The sequence below is a fragment of the Tachysurus fulvidraco genome, chromosome 25 (assembly GCF_022655615.1).
Source record: "Tachysurus fulvidraco isolate hzauxx_2018 chromosome 25, HZAU_PFXX_2.0, whole genome shotgun sequence".
Taxonomy (NCBI): domain Eukaryota; kingdom Metazoa; phylum Chordata; class Actinopteri; order Siluriformes; family Bagridae; genus Tachysurus; species Tachysurus fulvidraco.
In genome coordinates this window covers 11,730,170-11,755,508 of record NC_062542.1, presented here as the reverse complement: position 1 = coordinate 11,755,508, position 25,339 = coordinate 11,730,170, and the positions used below count along the sequence as shown (strand labels likewise).

Sequence of the window (25,339 nt, the reverse complement as noted above, 5' to 3'; positions counted from 1 at the left end):
GCATTTCAATTTGAATTTGACATTCTCCTCAATGTCTGGCCCTGTTCTTATGAGCCGTCAGGGAATAGGAAAGGAATTTCTATATAAAGAGTTTAAAGTGTTGGTGGGATATTGACTGACAAGTCATGCAACCCTATAATCCAAACACTTTACCCTGGCAAAATCATGTTGTACACTGAACAGTTTGGGGCTTACATCAAAAAGACCTTGCCCTGTAGTCCCTGTTGAACTTTGGTATGTGAAAAAATAAATCAAATGTGAGTATTTCAGGGAAAACTTTCAGACATTTGCTATTCCCCGAGCATTCATGCCTAGAGAACTGCCTGAAAATTCAAACTGCATAAATTCGGCAACAGCAACAGTGATGTAGTTGGTTTGTACATGAATTAACTTATTAAGTCTACACTCATGTTATACCTTATACACTCATAGACAATATTACGGTACATGAAGGTGTACTATTGCAATGCTGGGCCCCTGAGCAAGGCCCCTAATCCTCAGTTTTATCAGATGTAAGTCACTCTGGAAAAGTGCATTTGCCAAATTCACATACATTTTAAATGTAAATCTAGTGACTTTGCCCATGGCGCAACTGAAATACCTCAAGTAGCTTTTATGTATTTTACCTGTTTGTTTCTATACAATAATAGATTTAAAAAAATGCTTTTATCCTGAAGTTTTCAACAGTCTGTGTCCTAGTGAACCTGTATTATTGTAAAAGATTTCCGGTGAAAGATTGGACATCAAGATTGAACTACTGGTCTCCTGGGATTTTCACACACTCTAGAGTTGACAGAGAAAGGTGCAAAGACAAAAAAAAAGGCCATCCAGTGAACAGTAGGAGGAAATGACTTGTTGATGAAAGTTGATCCACAACAAGAAGTTTAATCTGCTTCAAGTCAAACAGCTGCAATGCGGAGCCGCTAGCTTCAGCAGAATAGAGTGAATTATTAAAATGTTGATAAATAAATCACACAGTATGCGTGGACAAATTTAAAAGACTTTTGTAAGAAGTCATCTTGATGAAACTTTTTCTCATCCAGCTTGAGTACCTGGTACCATCTCCTCTCTTTCACTAAGTAAGCAAAGTGTTGAGTGTTGAGTGCATGAAGTGTCCAAAATGCCACAGTAAAAGGAATACTATAAATCTACTGCTGCATGTTGGTGTGTAAGGAGGCTTTAAGCTGTATTAAAACATCAACTTTTTGTCTTTTTTAATACATTGATTCGTGGATATTATTAGTTATTTTTGAATAAATTTAATAGAAAATAATACTTTTTTTATTTTATTTCGTATTATTACTGTATTTCCGTACACATTATAGCACAGAGAAATTCTTTTCTTTGCATATCCCTACTTTGGAGGTTGGGGTCAGAGTGCAGGGTCAGCTATGATATAGCACCTTTGGAACAGTGAGGGTTAAGGGCCTTCTCAAGGGCCCAACAGTGGCAGCTTGGAAGTGCTGTGGCTTGAACCCTGATCCTCCTATCAATAACACTTGAGCCAACACTGTCCTTTTATTATTATGAATTCGTTAAAGTGAAATCGAACACTAAAACTTTTATTTGATTTTTGGTGAGTCAGAACAACATTAATTCTTAATATTCTTTCAATAAGTGTCACATTAAAAGGCTCCATATGGCTGGTGGTGTTCTGATCCAGGTCGGATTTACTGTAGATGGAATGTTTTGACTTAAAATTTCAGGGCCAGTAAGAACTCTAATTAAAATGTCAGTGTCACATAGCTGACAACCCATTAACCTCTCAACTGCCACTTTCATTAGGGGACACATGTGGTGGCCACTGAGAATGTGATTGGGCCAGTGCCACTCCAGGACCCCCCAGACATGTTCCTGAATGCAAAACAACTTTCTTCCACAAACATAAAAATAACATACTTCACGAAAACACTGCATCTTCCTATATCTTCCTATACAAATTCTTACAAGAGCACCAGTTAGTGGTTTTTTTATTTATTTTTTTTATTTTATAGAATTAAACTTAAAGTTCATTCTAGAGATTCACATCACTGGGCTGAAACTATAAAAGTAAAAAGGTTAGATGTGACGCCTCAAAGAGTCGGATCTCAACAGCGGTACGTTTCCGAGCTGTTTAATCTTTGTATAACTGTTACTACTTTTTATTTTTTTCCATCCCTTGTTTCAGGCCACATGTGCATTCTGCTGCATGTCTTAATACAACACTGAACATCTGTCAGTGATGATGCTAATCATCGAAAATAAAAGCTGACAGCTCAGAGATTTTGGCTCCTGCTTATTGAATCATTTGAATAGGACCGCTTTTCAGAAAATCCTCAGCAGATATGGAAGCAGCTAATGATTGTCCAATTTAATTCTCTTTGATTTCATTTCTGGCTTTATCACCTATTATATTCATTTAAATATCTTTTATTCAGTTTTCCCGATCGCAATAAGAGTATCTTTATGTTTAATGTTCAGACGTTCGTACATGGTTTGTGTTGCCGCCTCATGACCCTGAGCAGGATGATAAAGTAACTGAAGATGAGTCATTACTTATATCTTGTATGAGATTGTTTATTTGAATTTACATATGTTTCATATTCATTAACAGGTTATTGTGCTGTCTAATCTGCTGTCAGGTTGAATTCCTTGTTAATTTTTCATTTCTTTGTTGTGGATATTCAAGTCCCATTTGAAACCGAGACACGCCGGGGCTCCTCTGATTACTGAGAAATAAATAAATATCAAAAGACATTTTGAGAGTTTCAGACTAAAAAGATTTTCCACACCTTAAATTCTTTCATATACTATGATTAGATGATTTGACAAGAAAAAAAAATGATGTCACTTCCCCTTATGTGTATTATTATATTTAGGTTTGCTCACATATGAGAAAATCCGTGATGTCAGTAAAGTTTTGTTTTACAGCTGCAAAAAAAAAAAATAACAAGGAAAAGGAAGCCAACTGGAACACCATATTTGTGATACTTAAAATAGCTCTGTGGCGTCATTTATCATGCTCTAAATTTCATATCACTGGATTATCCATCCCTTTGGGGCAAAACACAAGACAGGATGCGAAACAAAACAGGCACCATCTTTAGCCAACACCCAAAACCATACGAGTTGGTTGCAATTACTGAGACATCTGCGTTCAATTACTAAATGAGGCGTTAATGTCAACCTAGCAGATTGGTTTAATATACAAATACAAGGCTGTTGTTTACTTTCGACTGGTGCCTTTCTCGAGATGGAGCTGAGCCTCATTAAACTGAGTGACCAGTGATGGGTTTCAAAACATACTTTCACCCAGACTGCAGTGTTAGGTAGAATTTATTTTAACCCTTGTTCTGGCCAATAGTGACAAGGGAATGAAATCCCATCCTGATCGTAGAGCATCGCTAGTTCGGGTTTGTTTCAACGGTTTGCCAGAGCGTCACTTTGGAGAATTTCCTTTTGTCTTTATAGTACCACAAAAATGTGAAATATGAAAAAGCAGACAGTCCTGCTCTCTGATACACTGTTCAATCTATTGCTTTGTGTCTAGATTCATTTTCATATACCTTCCTAATTAGTGAGATCTACAGTTTAATGTAATAATATTCACATAATTATGAAAGCTTATGCTCTGGCATTGTCCTTTCCAGATGTGTCAAAATATCAGTCTATCGAACCCTATCGCTACTGTATGGCAATACAGTAAACATCTTAGAACGTCTTTGAATTTTCAGATAAAGCAGTGATCTGACGAAATTAAAACAAAAGTTCACAGAAGGGAAAAGGACATAGTGCATGAAAGTTAGTACTGGTTACTTTGTCTTTGTGCTAATTTTATCTAACCAATCATGGACCTCTGAATTCAGGAGCAAAACACTGGTTTCCTTGCTAGATGAGAATCTAGATTCTACATTATGAGGCGTTGTGTCAGCCAACATCTGCTTGTTTTTTTTGTTTTTTTTTGTATATGTATTTTGTTTCTTCTCTCTTCCTGTTTGTAATGTTAGCACCTCAGCAGTTGAGTCAGTTTGTGACTCACTTCATGAGGTGTCAGGATAGCTGTTAACTCGCGTTGATTCTGATAAAATTAATGAACACTTATATTTAACATGTTCTTGCTGTAGTAGTGGTAACCTCAGTGTAGTATTGTGTTTGGAAAGATACAGTACCTGCAGTTTTATAGTTGCATGAATGTCAACAAAAATATTTCGATAATGTTTTCTTCAAAACATGGGTAGTACTGCTAACTCAGGAACTTAATATTACAGAGAGGATGTCATGTGCAGGTATATGCGATATAAAAGTGTTAATAAATGTGTTACAATTGACTGGACTTATATATAGCTATAGGACTGTGATTACCAGGAACATTTTTGTACTTCCCCATCCATCAATGAACAGTTGATACCTTCAACAATAAGAATACATTTCCTGTTTTTTTTTTTTTTTGTCTATAGGGTACACATAGAAAAGAATGATTCATAATCACATTATCTAGTGCCTCCCTGATGAAAATCTGTTTTTTCCTCATATAATCTCAAGGACTATTTTCTTGCCACAAGCATTCATTAGCATCAGGGATAAATTTGTAATATATTCTAGTTGTATATATTTCTAAAAAAAAAAAAACTGCTGTGTGACAATGTCCAAGGTTAAAAGCTATGCAAATATCAAATGAAGGCTATTTGAAAATTGAACTCTAAAGGTAGAATAAGTGCCTTTCCCTTTACATACTGTATTTGTATGTAAATACTACAGTGGTGTTGGTTTCTAAATAGACATCATGGTTCAATGACCATAGGAGGGTCGAGACTCATAAACCATCATCCACATACTTGCTTATGCTTTCCCTCGTCTGTCTCTGCAGGTCTCAGATGCGCAGTGCTGTGTTGGCTGCCTCTAACCGCAGTGTGTCGAGTCTCGGTGAGGCCGATGGCGCCCCGTATTTCGGGATTCGGCCCGGCCCGCCTCCTGGTTCTGCTGCTCTTAATGCCTGGAAAAATGTCCCATTGGGGTGTATCGATGGCCACAGAGTCACTCTGCCATCGAGCTGAGCATCCATTCATTTCACACACAGGTGAGCCTCAATTTTATACTCACAGAGACAATTAGTTTCTTTTTGTATCTATCTACTGTATACTAAATTATCTTGATCCTTGTTATCACTCTAAAATGCTGAAAGATATCAGATTAGATTCGACTGACATATTACTGTCCATGCAGTATGTTTTTCCTCGACAGTTCTCTTTTCATGTGAAGTTGGAATTGTGAATTATCTCAAATAACGTAACGGCTTTTCAAAGTAAAATAATAATCAAAGTGAAGACACGACAGTGTCAGCCATCAATCATCTATAAAATATGGCTGGATTTGATTTCAGTTGTTCAGTGCCACAATTATATCAAAAAATTCTATTGTTACAGATGAATTCATGTAAATTAATCTCAAATCATTTCCAGTAAAAAATATTATTTTTCACCTTAGACTCTTAGAAGTATTTGTTGTCTGTAGCTCCTTAAAGGGTTCTATTGGACACTATATATTTGGGCCACTTAATAAAAAAGGTTCTATATAGAACCAATCAAAAAACTCTTATCTGGTATTTTTAGCCAGTAAAAAGTTTCTATACACCGTAAAACTTTTTATGGTTTCATTTATTTTCATGGATTTCAGTTTTTATTTTTGTTTTGTCATAAAATATTATAGAAACTATATGTGAAATAAATATTTTATATTACCGGCACCTTAAATAACCACAGTAGAAATACATTTTTTAATTAATAAATAATTAATAGAGTAGCATGAGGTAGATGTCAATGACTGTACACATGACACAAATATCACTCCAATAATAAAAGTCATTTTTAAAAATTCATCTAAATGAATAGTTCAAAGTGGATGTAAAGAATATGCTACGGAAACATAGTGTAAGAATTATTATTGTTATGCAAACAATAAACACTAAAAGTATTTTTTGTGTTAAAGCATTCAATGCTAATATAAATTAATTAAATGTACAAACTAAATATTGAAATTAAATCCTTAATAGGTACAAATCCTTAATAGGTACAAATTGCCTTTTGGCAAAGTATATACAATAGATTTTAGCCCGTATAACTCTTTGTGCCAAAAGGGTTCTTTGTTTTTTATTACAAAACCTTAAGTAAAGTTTTTCACAGTCTTTCCAAGGTGCATGAAATACAACATAGTAGACTTTGCAATTTACCAGAGCCCTATTTTTTGTTGTATTTTTACAGCATATGATTAAATCCCGTATATTTTTGAAAGATTAAAAAATTTGCAAACTTGTTTTGTAGGTTGTACACTAGCATGAAATAGATTCAAAAGGATTCTTGTGTTTAATAATTCACCACTTTGAGAAAGGTAATTTAAAGCCAAATTTGATATAAGAAGTATAAAAATAATGTCTAACCCAATCATCTGTCACTACCTGATTTTCTCCATCCATTCCAGTTCTCTACCAGTTCTTATCTGCCCACACAAACTACTCCTGGGTTCAGACCAGCTAAAACCTGCTTATGCCAAAGCACATTTAGAGTGCTTGCAAACTTTGTCACTTAATTTACGCTTCTCTCTCTCTTTCCATGAAATTATAGATTGTGTGATCGATGTCATTTTAAGAGTACTCAATAAGTAATCAAGCTGTTCAGAGCCAGAAGGCCTCCAGAGTGTTTAAAACAGGACAAGGTCACTTTCAAGGAAGTGGCTCTAAACGTATGGAGTGTGTATTTGAACCTGTATTTATTTCACTAGATATGATTAGCTCGAGCCACTGAGGTCTTGTTTCTCTGCTGACTGAAAGAGACTGACAGAAGCAGATTATGGTTTAGTGCCCTTGCTAAAGGGCGTAATATCTTGGATTTTTTGAGCGGCACCTTTCAGGCTAGTCCTAAAAAGTACAAGGAGAGATTTGCACAGGCGTGAAGCTCAGAATGTACACACAGATGCACTTTAAATCACAGAAACCTGTCAGAAATGTGGAGCAAGCACAGTGTTAAAGGCAGTCAGCTCAAGGAATGATTGTCCAAGATTGCACACACACACACACACACACACAGACACACACACGCACACACACACACACACACACACACTTGAATGTTCAGGCGGAAAAAGGAACACATTATAATTCAGCCTTCGCTTTGTGGTTTTCCCAGTGTATTTGTATTAATCCAAGAGCTACACACAGTTCAGAAATATCATAACCACACACCAACTCAATGACAATAAAACCGATTCATCCACAAAGACGGCTTTATGCAGCCCCAGCATACACAAGCTCACCACATGGGTTAGAATTTTTTTAACCCCATTATATTTCTTCTTGTGTATATTTTTCATGTCACTCCACCTAGACTAAAATAACGGCTTTCTCACATTTTACACTATGAACAACACTCAGACAGCTGACACTGTTTACATGTAGATTTAGCACATTTAGAAAATGTATGAATTTGTGGTTGCTTTTTTTGTTGTTGTTGTTTGGGAATGATCTTTGTTTTTTTTTTATTTATTTGAAGACATCCTGTAGCTCAACTCTTCAGACAGCCAAGGATATTTTTTAATAACCTCACAGTAGGTACTCGAGAGCAGCATACCGTATTGAGCAGTTTTATACTCAAACTCCGTTCGAGGAAATCTTTAAACAGGTGTATTGATTGCCAGGTTTTAGCAAGAATTTCAGCCCAACTGCATGTCAAAATACACACAAAACCCCTGGAAATACTACACCAGATATGGATATTAGAATTTTTTTCTTGTTTTTCTTGTCTATTGCTTGGGAAACAAGGTCACTATAGTGCATGTGCTGCTATTTCTGATATATTTAGACATTATTCTCTCCAGGTCCCCAATTTTCCTCTCACAATCTTTGCAATATATCCATATATGCAATATACAATATACACTAAGGCACTTCATTTGGAACATTAGGATCAGGTTGAACAGCCATTTATTCATGTCATTACCTAATCAGGCAATGACGTGTCAGCAGTGCAATGCATAAAATCTTACAGTTACGGGACAGCAGCTGCACATAATGCTCACATCAACCATTTAACAATTTGCCCATCTTCTAATGGCTACACTTTTGCATTACTTTGCATTGTCGCAAAGTGATTTCATCATCAAGACAGTGGGCTCAGTGTTCTTCAGTGGTTTTCCCAATCACCGGATCTCAGTCTAATAAACACCTTTGGGATGCGGTAGCATGAAAATTCACCTGTAATATCTGTAGGAAACTGAAGATGCATTCATGTCAACATGGACCAGAATTTCAGAGACATTTCCAACATCTTGTAAATCCATGCCATGGAGAACCCAGGCTGTTTCGAAAGATCAGAAACACTGTATAAGTAAAATGTTCTTAATAAAGTGTCTGGTGAGTGCGTTAAACTATAGAATTGTTTCTTTAGTTTATAGATACACTGTCTGAACTTGCAATTTTCCTTGGTTTGTAGAATGTTTATAGATATTACAGTATTTATAAGCGTTATTAGATCCTGGCAACTATAGAAAACAAGCTCTGGCTACCAAGATATTAACTGTGCTCTCCTGTCCTGTCCTGGCTATAAAGCATAAGACCTGTAGCTATAAGGTGTGTGACAGCTCTTAATGCTTTGCCAAAGTGTCGCCCATAAATCTAAACTAACTAATATAATTGTAATTATAAGAGAAAATCTTATCATCAGGTTTTTGGTGTTAAGGAATATATTCAGATTATGAGACTTTATTCTCAGCAGATGTGACAAATCACATCATTTATCATTTACACTTAACATCATTGAGCCATACGAGAATCCTCAAATTATGAAAGTTGTACAAACATTAACTACGGTGCAGTGTAGCATCATTTTGGCTCAATGTGAGACAATTCAAAAAAAAGGAAAAACCCTGTGGTCGAGTACATAGTACATTACATAATGTAATAATACACCAAATCATTTATCTCCAAATTCTCTCTGAATTAGTTAATAGTTAACTACTAAGCATAGTTAAAACGGCAGTAAATAACACTCAAAGCTACACAGGCTACAAAATACATTTGCATCTTTTAGGGCATATTAATAATAATAAAAGATACAAATAAATCAGTGAAATAAAATTATAAACAGAAAAACAAACTGTAGCTATATAATATTACCCTATGCAAAAAGTTTTAAAAATCACTGTTGATGCCCTAAGAGATCAGAAATTGTTGATTCAGTATGGAAGCAGCATGGAAGCTCATGTCTAGCACCAGAGCCCTGCTTTACAGCGTATTGACCTACAGCTTTCTCTGGATCAAGTGTTCTATACAGCAGAGGTTTCTCAAAGCTGATTATACACCAAAATGCTTGCACTGTACCATAGAATGTGTGTAGCACGTTGAAAAAGAGCACTGCTGTATATGGTGGTTCAATTCCAGCTGTAAACATGCATGGAATCAAATTTCGATGTTTATTAATGGGACTTTCAGACAATTTAAGACAATGCCAATTACATTTGAATTAATGACAGACCCCATAGTGTAAATATTTGCTGTATTGAAATTTTTAATTTAATTTATCTTTAGCAGTCATATCAACAGCACCATTGCACACATTTGTCATTGTAATTCCTATATATAGTTTTCATAGATTCATCTCCAACTTTTCCTTTTATCGCAATAACTATTATGAGTGTTTTTAACACTTATAGCCTGGAAATCAGTAGGAAAAGCAGATCTTTATTAAAGTCACTAAGATAAAATGGCAAGTTAGTACATAGATAAAACACATACCTTATTTTTAATTTCTACTCTTGACATTGTAAAGATATACAGTAGTGTCCTAGAGTGTATAATGGACTAAAATGCTAAACTCTGAGGTAAATTTCTCATCAATGACATGATGTTTTTCATGATAACGAATTGTTATAAAATGATTATCAAATTACAAATGTAACAGAAAGATCATAATACTGGACCACTGTGCTCAAAAGGTGCTTCTGTTACTGGGTAACTCAGCATCCATTATTCTTAACCTAAAGGGTGAACTTAACGAAATCCAGAAGAAATTATGTTGAATGTTATCCAATTAGTAAGAATTAACAAACAAATTTCGTTATGTATCTGTTAAAAGGTTAAAGGACAACAAAAGTAAATATGTTGCAGTCATTGATATTATTGATAATTATAGACAATAAATGATTGTTATTACTCTCCTTTCCATGCATCTGTACGCACTAGAAGTAATAATAATTTATAATAGGGGTCATGATGCTGAGCAATAAATCCATGCTTGGAGGTCCAGCAAATATAATTTGATAATATAATTTTAGCATATTCTTAATACCTCCCACACCCCCCACTTCATGGAAATTGACATGGTCTAAAGGGTAAAGTTATAGAATTGACTTTTTTTAAAAATAGCCACAGTTTAAAATTAGAATTAGTAAACATTATGACATTACAACTGAAGGTTGTTAGAACATTTATAATTGTTAGTGCCAAGACCTCTAACATTCATACACCTTTCTTCAAACCTGATACTCTAAAGGGAGTAAAAATGAGTTATTTAAATTGGTTTGCTTTTTTTATCATTCAGAGCAGAAAGCAAGTCAAACCCTTAATGCAAATCCAACTCTGAGCTAAACTACCACAAAACCTGCTTTCCTTTCCCTGAGGGGGAATAAATACACTTTCTTTGCCCATAAATTGGCTTGTAGCATTGAGGCTGTAGTCTCTCTTGTGTGTAATTTGAACCGTCAAAAATCAATACAGATGTTGGGATGGCTGTGCCCAAAATCTGAGTCAGTCCCCAAGAGGTGCTCCTTTTTTCATGTACTACTGTATATCACTGTAAGTGATCATCTTTATTGTTTCGCAGATGGTGACTCAAATTCTGCAGAGACAACAGAGATTAAACCATCAGTTCTATTTACTGTAACACAACCAGTATGAAATTTCTACTGTATCAATCTACTAGATTTAGAAATTTTGTGTATTAAACTGGTTCTCAGTGAGAACTTATTAAACACTGTGACATTGTCCTAGTGACTAATACAATATTAACTCAAAACAAGTAAACAAGCCGCAAGTAAACAAGCCGCATCATCGAAAAAGGTTTATGATTGGTCATCTGCCCTGTCAGTCAAATGGCAAGTTACTGACCATTTTCACATGTAAAAAAAAAAAAAGACGTCTGGCTTTGTGAGACAAAGTTAAGTCTCTTGCTAAATCTATATCACATGTTGTGATATGAATATGATGTTAATTTCTTTTAAACCTTCACAAAAATACTTTAGGATTGTGAAACCATGAGACAATGAAAAGCCACATTCATTAACATTTGAGCATATTAGACACTGCAGGTTCATTAATTTTTTTTCTTTAGTAAATAAAAACTTTGCAACGGTCCCTAGAGTTCAAATGATTAATTTTGTTTACATTTTGGAAGAAAAGAAGAGCATTCATTGGAATATACTGTGGGAAGATGCAGCTGAAAACAATAACTGTGGAAGTCTAAGGAAGTGGTCAGAATTTCCTAAAGAAAGGGTGGAACTGAGAGTTAAAGAGAAAACAAACAACCAAACTAAAACACTTTAGTAGTAGTTCTGATGGACATGTCAGTCTGACAATATTTTAATTTGATGTGTTCAGTGGTGTTCATATTCCAACTGCAGACAATCGACTTTGACCTCCATTCCACCTACTATATCTATAAAAGTTATAGCGATCATATTCAGTAAGTGATTTACAGCAGGGTTCTCTAATGGACTACATAATCTACATCTAGTCAGCATGCAGCATTTCTGTCTGAAATCTCACATTAGATTTCTGCTATTAGCTTCAACGTTAAACGTTCAGTTGCACCAGCAAGCCACTACATACACCACAAAGCTAATAACAGGAGTAAACTGTAACGTGACGTGGTGTTTGTCATGCTGAATTTCATCCAGCATCTGTGAAAAATCAATAAAGTCAATAGGACATCTGAGTGCGTCTCTCAGAACACCCTCAAATCTGTGTGTTACCGTAAAACAACAAAATGGTGCTTTTCTTTTCATCTAATACATGACTAGAAGTGGTCATTTTTTCAATTTCACAGATGACGGCTCAAAGTCTGTAGAGACAACGCAGACCACAGCCTCAAATTTTGTCTACCATAACACTATCAGTATGATATATGTCTGCTATAGCAATATACTCTAAGGCATTTTAGCGGAAAGGGCAGTTTTGACTAGACATATATTATGTAGTCTATTGAGTAATGCACAGCTATGTATCTACACTTTGTACTTTACATGGTAGACCTCTACTGTTCTCTGAGGATCGATATTTTTAACAGGAGTGTTACAATGTTCTGCTTTATATTAATATTAAAATATTAATATCCAACATTTTGATGGACTGTACATTCTGGACTTGTCAGGTTTTGTTTTTCATTTCCTTCAACAGAGCTCTGTGAAAAGGTTTTGACATATTTTGTCTGTTGCACTTAAATATAAAGTGAGGCCTTCATATCACTATTACAAGCGTATTAAAAGGGCTTCGTTTTAATACCACAACCAATCAACAAGTTATTCACAATGTTTCCTAATTAACTTTCTTCTTTGTAATTTATTTGATTATTATTAGTTATTTTATTTATTTATTTTTAAACTGTAGATTACCAATACGCATAGTTTTCTCCTAATTTGATTCCTTTATCGCATCATAACAATAAATCCATTAATGCTTTTAAGTGCCTAAAAAGATTCTAGCTAAATGTTTTGTTCATTTGAAATAAATTTTACTGAACTTTACTGGAAATATATTGGTTGTCTTTACTCCAACAAAGATGCTTGTCACAGAACATATCCAGATAAATTTCTCTTCACAAATACTAATAAAAGTCTCCTTTTAGTGTTTAACTTGTCTATGTAGTATCTGTTTTGAATTATTAATTAAAATAAGTTGCATAGACATATTATATTCTGAGGTAAATGTTATGAGCAATTTCTTGGTTTCTTGGGTCAAACAGCATGATAACACAATGCTGAAAATGTTCTCTACCACTGAACTTTCTTGAGTGCTGGCTTTCTTAATCAAGCCAGGTTGTTTTTATATTCCTACTTTATTCATAAAGTAAGCCATTATGTAAGAAATCAGTGCCTTTTAATAAGAAACTTAGCCATGTACTAGCCCTTGTATGAAACTAGACCTTATTATTTATGTTATGGAATGAAACTCAAGTCACACATGGGTTACCAAAGAAAAGAGTAAATGCTTTGCTAAAACTTGTTTTGTTAAAAAAAAATTGATTAAGTGAAAAAAATGTGACAACGTTCTACAACTGGGTGTGAATCAATGATAATATCATGTCCTGAAGTGTTTATTCTCCTCATACCATGAGAACATGCCAAGAATTATAAATCTGATGAATAAATATAGGTTTTAATTACATTTCACATTGTGGAACATCCAAAAGATAAATTAGTCCCTGTTCTCACTTTATAACAGCTATACAAAGATTTCTTTCACTAGGCATTTTTATCTTTAAGTTTAGAAGATGAAAATGCAACCCACACGTTGATTTCCAGTGGAATAACACCTGCTTTATGGACACTCCTTTAACGGACACTCCTTTAACATTTCAGAAACAGAACATAAATTGTAAACTTTCCTTACAGAAATCCAAACCTTATTAACAAGGATACTCCCTGTTGTTTCACCAAAACAGCACTGAGCCATTGATGCAAGGACTCCACAAGACCTTTAAAGGTGTGCTGTGGTATCTGGCACCAAATTGTTAGCAGCAGATCCTTTAAGTCCTGTAAGTTGTGAGGTGGGATGTCTATTTATTGCGCTTGTTTGTCTAAAACATCCCGCAGATGCTCAATTGGATTGAGATCTGGGAAATTTGAAGTGGCAATTCAACAACACTCATGTTCCTCAAACCAGTCCTGAACAATTTCAGGCAGGGTAGCAGGGCACATTATCCTGCTGAAAGAAGCCACTTCCATTAGGCAATACTGTTGCCATGAATGAGCATAACATCCACATGAACACCAGGAAACAAAACTCCACAGCAGAACATTGACCAGATAGCATTGAGACCACTCTGCCTCCACAGGCTTGCCTTCTTACCTTAGTGCATCCTGATGCCATCTCTTCCCTAAGATGCCCATTGTAGGCACTTTTGGTGGTGTACAGTACAGGGGTCAGCATAGGTAGCTACAGTTCAGCTACACAGCCTGGAACACATCAAGTGTTATGACATCTTTCTATCATAGCCAGAAACATTTTTAGCAATTTGTGCTACAGCAGCTCTTCTGTGGGACAGACAGTGAGCCTTTAGCAGTTTGTGCACTGCTTCTGGTACAGTAGGTATTAACCACTGAACAAGACCTGTTTTAAAGGTGCTCAGACCCAGTCATCTAATCATCCAGAATTCACACAGATCCAAACACCTACCAATTTATCCTACTTCTAACACATATACTTGGAGAACTGACTGTTCACATGCAGTCTAATATATCCGACCCCATGACAGGTGCCACTGAAAAAGATCATTTTAATGTTATAGCTGATTAGTGTTTATTATGTGGAATGTCTACTATATAAGTTCTTTTTAAATGACATGTTAATATAGAAACAGTAATTTGTTGGAACAAGTGAGTTCATATGAACATGCGATCTGAATTACAGTAGGTCAGAGCCGCTATAATAGTAAAACACTGAACACGTTCTGGCCAGCCAGATGTGAGAATTCAACAGCACTGTGGTATAAATGGTATAAAGATTATTATTATTATTATTATTATTATTATTATTATTATTATTATTATTATTATTATTATTATTATTATTATTATTATTATTATATATTTTAAAGAATAGTTTTAAGTAAAAATAGGTGTTATGTTAGCAAGGCAGTGAATGGCCTTGTGGTGGGGTAGATGGTGTTTAGTGGGGGTCTCAGGCAAAGTCTTTTCTTAGGAACCCCAACATTTCAGAGAAGCCACAGGTTACGCCTTCAGCTGTAAGTCACTCTAGAGTAAATATAAGGGTTAAATGGCAAGTGGTGTCTTACGATATGTGTGCAAAGCTGTTAAGATTTAAACTACTTCACAATCTAGACAGCTGCTTTTTTTTTAAGAGTAAAAAAAAAAGTACCTCTAGCATCGTTGATGACAGGGTTGGAAAACAGATGGTCTCTTTCTCTCTCATCCTGACCTGCGTGAACAGAGTTTGCACAGACGTGCCTTTTAAAGGTTTATATAAGAAGAAGCATTCCTTCACTGTCTTTAATGGCCAAGGCTGTCTTTTGTGCCTTAAAAGACAACTTTTTTGCTTTTGAAGCTTCTTCTTTTTGCTTCTTTGCTTTTTGGAAACACTTCAATAAATTTTCTGCCACTCGATTGGAAAAAGCTGCTGTATAAATATATTTTGCCGCTGTCATTTTTGACGGTGGGTTGATTTGTTATAAAGACCTGTAACGGACTAAGAGAAAAGGCAAACTGCCATACCAGTTTCAAAGAAGCTATTAGTAACATCAGCATTTGCAAAACTTTAATTGGCCCTTGGGGTGAGATTTTTTTATGGTGTACTTAAATACGCTGCTGCTGCATGTAATCCAGAGTGTCTGTCATAGTCCATTTCCATCTGCAGAATCACTCAGAATGTGTCTTTGTTCCCAGTGGGCACAGCGTAAGGAATGAATTCTGTCATTTTCTTTTTTTTTATTTTCTCTCACATCTCAGAACTTGTTTTTCTTTTTCTTTTCTTTTTTTTCTTTTTTTTTTTTAAATAGTGTTAAACTAAGTCATTACATAAGGTTTTTAATAACTACTTACTCCATTTAAATTCCCCCCCCAAAGATTGCATTTTTATTGCCCACTTGTTTATGGCTTTGGAGTGGCTTGTCGTGCCTGATTTATAGGCTTGCCTTGGGCTCTCCTCCCTCTGTAATTTTGGTTGGAAGGCTATTAAAACTTTAGTTTCCAAAGTAAATTTACAGTTGGATAAAAAGGGCAAACACACAAGGCGAGAAATAAAAAGCTTCTGGTTTGACTCAGCCAGAGGAATGACTGATATTTCAAACCTGTTCCAAACTGAATCAACTCACTGACGTCCAGGTGAGAGGATTGGATACACAGCAAATCTCAAAGGATACAGCCGGAAGCTTTATGCATGCAAAAGACCTCGGACTGTTTAACTAGTTTCGGTGTTGAACCAGAACCATGAAAAGCAAACTTCTTGTTTTACAGCTGCAGGCAGAAATCCAGGATGAAATGAATTCATTGCGTGATAACTGTCTAACATAATATCACGCTTCGCTGTACAGCATATGATCTGCTTACAACCTTCTGTTTTCAAAGATGTCAAGAGCAGACAGAGCCTAAAACACGCCTACACTTTCAGACTATACCTTTAATTGTTGCTCAGGTGATTCCTTTATATTTTGTATTTGAATATTAGTATTTAATATTACTATATTAATGTTTACCCCTAGTGTGAGAAATATGGATATTGTACTTTTTTAAATTATGGACCATAATGGACCATAATTAACTGTAAATCTAAAATGAATTCAAATTAACCACAAATTAAAAATTAACCTTAGAAACAAGGAAAGTTACAGATTACCAGATTTTTTTTTCCACTGTGGTACAAATAAAATTGATAATTGACACATGAAATCTACACCAGAATGGAATTTAGCTCCATCCGTCAATCCATTAACCCATCCATCCATCCCTCCATCCTTTCTGTACACCAGTGGTCCTACTGGGTCACGGTAAACTTGATGCCTATCCGGCAGAATGCCGTCTTTTGCAGGGGCACAACCTCAGATACACTCCCACAACCATTCACACACTACAGACAATTTAGAGATGCCAGTCAATCTACATTACTGTACATGTCTCTTGACTGGAGGAGGAAGATGGAGTGACCAAAGGGGGCACTCCACACACACGGAGGCTGCCAATTTAGGAATTTAGCCAAACATGTTAACCACTGAGCTACCAAACATCTTAATTTCAATCAGGATTAACTACAGCATGGCCACCATGGACCCCACTTCTCAACACCCGCAGACTGTAACACTAACAGTCACATTAATCTTCTAATCACACACAATCATTACAGCACAATATGTAAAAAGCACCATTTCTACATCTATATTGCAGTAACGTACTGTAGCAGGCAGTGTACATTTACCTGAACTTGCCAAGCCTTGATTTTTGCACATTTTTATTCCTTTTTTATTATTATTATTATTGTTTGCTTGTTTTTACCTGTGTTGCTAGTTTGTAATTTCGTATTTTGCCCTGGTATTGATGTTTGCTGATCACCTAACCTTTTGCTTGCTTATTGGACCATGTATTTTTAAGGAAATTCCAGAATATTGGTAATTTACACAAAATTTATACTATATTAGATCTATATAAAGCTCTTTACACAGATCCTGTTAAGAGTGACAGGTTAACATTTAGCATCCAATATATACATCCTTACAGAGGACATAGGGTCGCTAAATACCTATGAGTTCTATGCAGACCATCATGGGGAATAAACACTATGAAAAACACGGTGTGGGGACAGTATAAGCATTATCTCAAGACATCCAGTGTTCCAGTAAATAACTTGATGTAAATTCTATAATATGACTAAATGTACTTTTCTCCTTAAATCACAAATCCATTTTCATAGACATGACTTGAAATGGAAAACCTGCATAAAACCTTACTTTACCCAGTGTTGTTTTAATTAAAAGCTACACAGCCTAATTTAAACCTTTACAATGTTCTAATAGTGTTTGAACACAATGCCAATCATGATCACAACTTATTCTGTACTGAAGCCTTTTCCAAGTGAGGCACCCTAAAAAGTTTGGGGGTGGGAAAGTTCTACACTGAAAAGTTCTGTCATTTATGTCTGCAAAGTGTCACTCTAACTTATAAAGTGACATTCAAAGGTCACAAAGGACCTGGATGCATGAGTAAATATTCACAAATGTCATATGAACAATAATTTTAGAAGATTTGTGTTACATTGTAGATCATAAAATAAGTTGGGTTTTAGGTCCATTTTAGCTGTCTGATGTGATGTTCCTGCCAGAATCTGACACACTTCAACTGCTGGGGTTTTCCTTAATCTCTGAACCTGTCTGATTCATCATCATGCTCTACTACTTTCTTAAATCAGTTTGTACCCAAGTTTCACTCTTTCCATCAGTGGATAATCTCACCAGATATTGCAGATTTGTGTTTATCATTCCCTCCAGGATTTTGAGTGTTTTTTTGTGTTTGTTGAGGCTGAAAATGTTTGATGAATCACAACTGATAGCTGTACTCATGTTTGACACATGAATCAAAGAAGGCTTTGGCTGAATGCATGTTCTGATAACATTACACGACACCTTGGCCCAAATCAGCCAAAAATAATACCTGCTCATCTCCGATACAAAGCACCCTTTAAATACATTCAGTACTTCTTGTATTTACTCATCTATAAATCTGTGTATAATGTAATTATTAAAAATCCAAATATACTAGAAGACAATGGGTTCCATTTTTCCTCCAAATCAACCAGCCAGCTCACTTTGCTGTTCCTTTTTGAATTTCAATTTTATTTCATTTGTGAGGTTGATGTATGGTTTTAGGTATCTCATCAATAAACCCGTGCATAGCTGCTTATCAAAGTTTTGTCCACTGAACTTAATTTTTATTTTAAGTTCACTTCATGACGGCATTTTCGGCATTTGGCAGACACCCTTAGCCAGAGAGACTTATATTTTATCTTTGTCAGGGGAGCGGGTGTCCTCACAGAGCAGAATTAAACCTAAATGCAGAGATAACATAAAAAGGGGGTTTATTAAGAAAACTAGAAATACATGGAAAACACTATGGGAGATGAGGTAACTGAAATAACACGACAGAAAACAAAAACCAGGAGATACGGCATACAAAACACAAGGACTGGGCAAACAACATACACAAAACAACCGGTATAAATAGGGGGAACAATTGGTGAAACACAAGGAACAGGTGTGCAGAGGAGGGAACAGAATAAGGATCGGGTTGGGCAAACACACGTGAGCACAAAACAAACTCATGACACATGGCACATAAACAAAGCCTGTCAGGATGTCCCACTGGTGTACAGGCAGGGAATAATTTAAGCTGTCTGTGACAATCTTGTTTTTATACAACTGAGCAACTGAGGGTAAAGGGCCTTGCTCAAGGGCCCAGCAGCAGACACTTGGAGGACCTGGGGTTTAAACTAATGACCAGTGGTCCAACTTAGGGTTTTTCTTTGCTACTCTTCTGGGTTCTCATTAGGGATAGAAATTTCTATCAGGATTTATTTTAGATAAAGATGTGAAGATGCAATGGGACAATGTCTATTATTAAAAATGCTGTGTAAAATCCAAAATTAGTTTGGATAATGATGACATTTTGAATTTTGATCAGGGATTCTGGTCCACTTAAGCTCTGCATTTTACAGACACCCCAGTAACTAATATTAAAGCAAAAACTGTCCTTGTGTAGGTTTATTCTCAGTGTAAGAGGTAGGTGTGAATTTATCTCCTGCAATGACTTCAACTTTAGATGATTACTGCCAATGAATCATTTACCCCCTGTTAATAAAGTAATCATGATTTAGAAACTCGATTTATCACCTTCACACCTGATATGTGAATCTGCCTGGTTCGGTATTAAAAAAATCTAGACATCATTAGACTCATATAGACTAAACGACACATGGTAATAAATGGCAATCAAGCTTAATGAAAGTTTCCCCCTTCTCTCTCTGGTAATTTGCCCTTATTGATCTCTCTGTCAGACTTTCCCCAGTGTTACGACTGTTGCGTGATATTGCATTAGGTGTGTCAGTAAAAAATATGAGCCGTGCTGTTAAAACTGATCAAATTTAGACAGAATTGTAAAAGAAAAGAAAATGAAGATTGACAGGCTTGAAATTGGCATGAGTATTAAACGTGATGTCTACCAGTAAATCTTTGATGCTAGTGACTAAGGTTAATATGAGATGTGGCATAGAGACTGTGACACAGCTAGAATATCGCCACACACACACACACACACACACACACACACACACACACACACACACACACACACACACACACACACACACACATGCTCACACTCTGACTTGTCTCCTCTTTTGTTACAGAAATTGAGCCGTGGCTCCATCGTTTTAGAGCTGAGGGCACGGTGGATTACTCACAGCTGACCTTCGACCCTGGGCAGAACGAGCTTATTGTGGGGGCGAGGTAATGAACTCTTACTCTGCTATAGCATGTCAAATTCAATTCTTATGTTCTGGTCAGGTCATAATCAATGAACTTTTACAAACCACTAACTTTTCCAACCTTATTCCAGACCGTTGGCTTCACATTCAATCATTTGCGAGTGTGAATTAATGGCAGGACGCCTTCGTATCGCTAATTTGATCAGTTGTAAGACAGTTTCATTAACTGGAAATGAAACTGTAAATGTGAAAGCATCATTAGTTCTTTTCTATCCATCTCAAAGTAACCAGGGAGATGATTTCAATGGTGTGCTGCAGAATATTTTTTGCAGACCTGCTTTTCTCATTTAAAAAAAAAAAAAAACAGGAAAGAGAAAAGGAAATGTGTTGGGCAGCTGGGAAAATCTCCAAGCAATTATTTAGTGACAACTGCGGGTTTGAGATGAACGAGTGTTAACAGTCCACTTCCCCAAAGATACAGTGCCAGAAGAGTAATTAGTTTTATTTATTTATTTATTTATTTTGTTTCAGAAAACAGGAATCTTAGTGTAGAATGAATTCAATGTGAGTCTTATTTGTGTTATGCTAAACACGTCCTTTGACCCAAAACTAGAGGAACTAAAGTCTGCCATTTTAACACCTTGCTTGTCTTCAAGTTTTTACTTCCTGACCGTTTTCAGTTAGAAGAACATTTTGGACTCATATTGGTGTAGATAGATGGAACCTATAGGGTTTTTCACACTTAAAACTATAGGTGAATAGAATCCTGGGTAATCTTATTTAAACTTTCTCATTGCTTGTACTTTAACATTTTATTTAACAATAAATTCTGGCTATTCATAATCTGACGTTTCACACTGTAGACTACATGAGTAAACCTTGTGTTAGTGTTCTTATTTGCAGTGTCAACAACCATGATTGGTTAAATACAGCGCATGGCCCCATAAAATAACTGATATGTTGTGCTTTGGGGTCAGCGAAGAAAAAAGCCTTGTAAGACCTTTAAGAATTGGGACTTAAATGAAAATAAAAAATACAGAATGCACCTAAACAGATATTATCTTTAGCAGGTGTTAGCTTCCACAACTTTGCGATCTTTTTTTTGTTGACATTTTTAAGTTTGCTGCTTAGACGACGTCTGCATTTTCTTATATTTAGCTTTCACTTTTTTCAGTCAGTTTCTTAAATATTTTGACAGATATTTCTAATTGTGCCTTTAAGTTTGTCCTGAATATACTTTTCTGACCATAACTGTAAAAATAAATCTGTTCTTTTTGCTCTTGTTTCCCCAAAACATGGCAACTACTGTTCACACCACATGCAGGATGTCTGTAACTGTACAATGCATGTGCAATGCTGTTCATTCTTATCTGTTGCTAAGAATCAAGTCATAACATTGTTTGACTTGATGCTTAACATGTCCTCTGTACAGTGTGGGGTTAACACCACCAAAGCACTAATCCTGCTTCTAAATTACAAGTGTGAAATGTTCCTCTACCCAGGATTCATAACAGGGTTTAGAAGGACCCTAACCTGTAGTTATGCAGAGTGTGAAAAGTCTGTAACAGTCATTGGGCATGGATTCAGAATTGACTGCAAAGATATCAAATTATTGACTGGTGATTAGGTGTCAATAGTTTTGCACAAAACACGTGTTGTACTTCTGTACAGCGTGTCTCAGTCTGTGTGAAAGTAGCATCGATTGGTTTTAGTTGTAATGCAGTACGAGGCAATCGATAGACATGTCAATACAGTAAATGGCCCTTAATCACAGCTGTGCTTACTCTAAAAATGCTCGTCTTGGCTAGTTCATCTTGCTGGAGAACCCAGTATTGAGGTTTTTTTACATAGTCTACACAGTTCAACTTGGGTTTGTACCTGGTTATAACAGTTTTATTTTTTAAATGATCATTTGTAAAAACCTAGAGTCTGAAATTACCTGCATTGAAATACAGTCTGGAAAAAAAAACCTTATGAATTATCAAAAGTAAGACAAAAACTTTCATACTCTTTAATTGAGCTCTCATAACTGTTCATTCTAATCATGTTTATACGATTTATTAATTCTAGTAGCCCATTTTATTGTACAGATTAATTACACCACGAATGGAAAACTTATTTTGACTACATTTTCTAACACACTGACAGTGATTGAACCCAGGGTGAAAATTGTGCCCAAAAACCTTTTTCTCTGACAAATTAGGCCATTTATTCCTGATCTTTATGACTCTAATGATTCTGGTTATTACTTTCAGATGCGTAGGAGTGTGTGGAGTTTGGTATAAAATGGATGTGTGACACCCAGAAACATGCTTCTCTCTTACTGTGTACATTGTGTTGCCGTGTGCAGATTTTTAAAGAAGCTTCAAATATCACACATGCATTTTTTTTTTTAAGGTTTTTGGTTCTTAAAGCTTTGCAGAGGAGCTCGGATTCCAAGGTAGCTTGGTAATAAATACTAGAGATCTATGTTTAAAATAGACACAATTTGAATAGTAACAATCTTCTCTAAGCTAAATGACTTTCTTTTTCAGATTGTATGGTTCTGTGAAGAAACTTTAACATTCTTGGAACATATTCATTTCACAGAAGGATCTCTATGGCACTTTGGGTCCTGTTAAGGACTCTTTACTTTAAGGATCTTTGGGGAACCAAAAAGATTAGGTCTAATTTGACATGCAGAAAATAATTCTTTATTAGACTAAACTGTGCATTATAAGCGTCCCATATTTTTTAGAGGTGTTGTAAAATCCTAAAGACGCAGGTAGGTGTTTTTTTTTTCCCCCGAACTCTTCAGCAGTACAATTGATATATATATATATATACTTACTACAGTATATGAAGCTATCTGAACGCTGACATGACAGCAGAGCAAAGTCTCAACCTAGTTCAGTATGCAGAGCACTAATCTGATCCGGGAGTCAAAATCCTTCCAAGTGTGCCGCTTACACATTCAGGTGTTTGTTTTTTGTTTTTTGTTTTTTTATTATTATTTTTTTAAATAGTGCCTTATTCAGACAAATATTTATGCTATTATTTTATATTCATTCATGCAAATAATATGCCCAGGGAATAGAAGTAGACATTTGAGCTCCTTCAAAATTGTGTTAAATAGACACACTGTTTTGATGAAGAGCAAGCAGATTCAAACTAATTGTTGTAGCCATTCCTGTCAAAAAGCAATGAGACCTATCCTAAGTAGGGAACAGGACATCCTCTAATATGACTAATTGGATATTAGGCCTATATGTGGATGTGGGGAAGTTAAAAAGGATATGGAACATTTAACTGTTCCACATTTAAATAGAGAATTTTTAATTAAAGCTTTAATTCAGTTGAAGTTTCATTTGTATAGCAGAGTTTATAAAAGACATTGTCTTAAAGCAGCTTGTTAAATTTTTCAATTTATCCCTAAATTTTCATAACCTTTTATTTAAATCTAGCAGCCACCCAATAAAGGGCTGCTTTCCTTTTATTTTTAATCCTAATCCCTCCATTAGTAAAGTCATAAAGTTTTGTCTTTTCTCTTCCAGAAATCATCTCTTCAGGCTGCATTTGGAGGATCTCTCATTGATCCAGGTGTGAAAACCAGTAGGCTTTTTCTCATTTTCTCTTTTCCTATAAGCCTCAGAGACATCAGGTCAGCCTCAGATGCTTCTGCTGCGGCTTTGTGCACGACAAAATTACACTGGCATTCAGAGAGTCTATGGAGCGAGAAAAAAAAATGTGTTGCAGAGTCTGAAAAAAAGGTATGTTGCAGTTGGTAGTGGAATACGGGCAGCTTTAATAAAAGCAAAAAAATAGACAGGACTTAATGGGATGGTGTACATTCTGATGTTTGTGGTAATTTTGACTTTCTATAAGATGACAGTTAAACCAAGTCATAAAGACAATTTGATTACATACAGAAAGATGAGAATGCACCTGTAATAGACTTGTTCTCTTATATAGGAAAGTACAGTCATAGTTTTTTGGTCTCTACTCATTTATCACTGTTTATATATTCCTCCCAACTTTTCGGACTCAGCAGTTTCCTCTCAAGGAGTATATATTGGTGATCTGTACAGTTTTTTTTTTTTTTGCTGTTATTGTGTGGCTGCTATTTGCACTATGTCATTTTTCCCCTGCTGAGTTAAGCATCTTGTAACCCTGTGGGTAGCCATGTAAACATTTAACACCTTTGGGGAAATCATTTGGACTTTCTCCTTGTCAACATGGGACTTTGTTGAAGCTCCATACGGGAAAGACAGCGACTGTGTAGACTTGTGCAAAGATTATGCAAATTAGTGGCCTCCTGCAGCTTAGAGTTACAGTAGGTTGGTATAATCGAGCCTGTGCATAGAAAGTAAGATGAATTTGATCATTTGCTAATTTGTATTCTCTGCTTTATCTTGCTTCCTCTCCAGTCCATGCTTCTGATCATCATTAACATCTGTTCTTATCAGTTAGGGTTTGTGTAGTTTGTCTTAACTTTATGTGCAGAATTGATTTTTCCCTGCTTTTGATTTACCATTTATGGTAAAATAAAAAATTATAAACAATTTGTCCATAGCTATTACACCCTTTCAGGTTCAGAAATTTTAGTAATAATCTTAACAATCTTAATAATAATAATAATAATAATAATAATAATAATAATAATAATAATAATAATAATAATAATAATAATATTCCTAGCATATAATAGGTATGATAAAATAAAATAAAATAAAATAAAATTAGAATTGTCACTCAATACTCTAGCTGTGTAATTTTGTGTAAAGACAATTAAACTGTAATATCACACAAGCCTAGTAGTTGTCCTATATAAGGTTAAATACTTATTTAGTAGTGTTCTTTGCACATATTGTTCCAGACTTTCTGTAGTGTGAATGCTTGTTATTGGTTCATAAATTTTCTAATTGTCATGCAGCTTGTTAACGTTCTTTTCTTAGCCCTTGCTTCCCAATCTCCTTGTTACTTGGTCCCTAGATCGCAGCTCTTGTATCTCAGGCAAATTGGCTCAATCCTGCACTGGTTCTGCCAGTTCCCTGCTCCTGATAATTGTCAGAACCTGTTCCTAATAATTAGGCTTATATGTATTTTATCTCACCTGTGTCTTTTGTCCTAGTTCTA

The 25,339-nt window shown here is 35.5% G+C and overlaps 1 protein-coding gene across 3 annotated transcripts in view; it reads left to right on the top strand.

Moving 5' to 3' along the window:
- The window catches only part of sema5a (sema domain, seven thrombospondin repeats (type 1 and type 1-like), transmembrane domain (TM) and short cytoplasmic domain, (semaphorin) 5A), a 196,038-nt gene that overhangs the window by 42,916 nt on the left and 127,783 nt on the right, over nt 1-25,339 (top strand). For all 3 annotated transcript variants that reach the window (XR_007139559.1, XM_027169818.2, XM_027169808.2), the window contains exons 2-4: nt 4,847-5,056; nt 20,147-20,246; nt 23,758-23,803. Coding sequence is in view for 2 of the 3 variants with exons in the window: in XM_027169818.2 (XP_027025619.1) it covers nt 4,912-5,056; nt 20,147-20,246; nt 23,758-23,803 (291 nt within the window). In the remaining variant the exon portion in view is untranslated. The remainder of the gene's footprint in view (nt 1-4,846; nt 5,057-20,146; nt 20,247-23,757; nt 23,804-25,339) is intronic.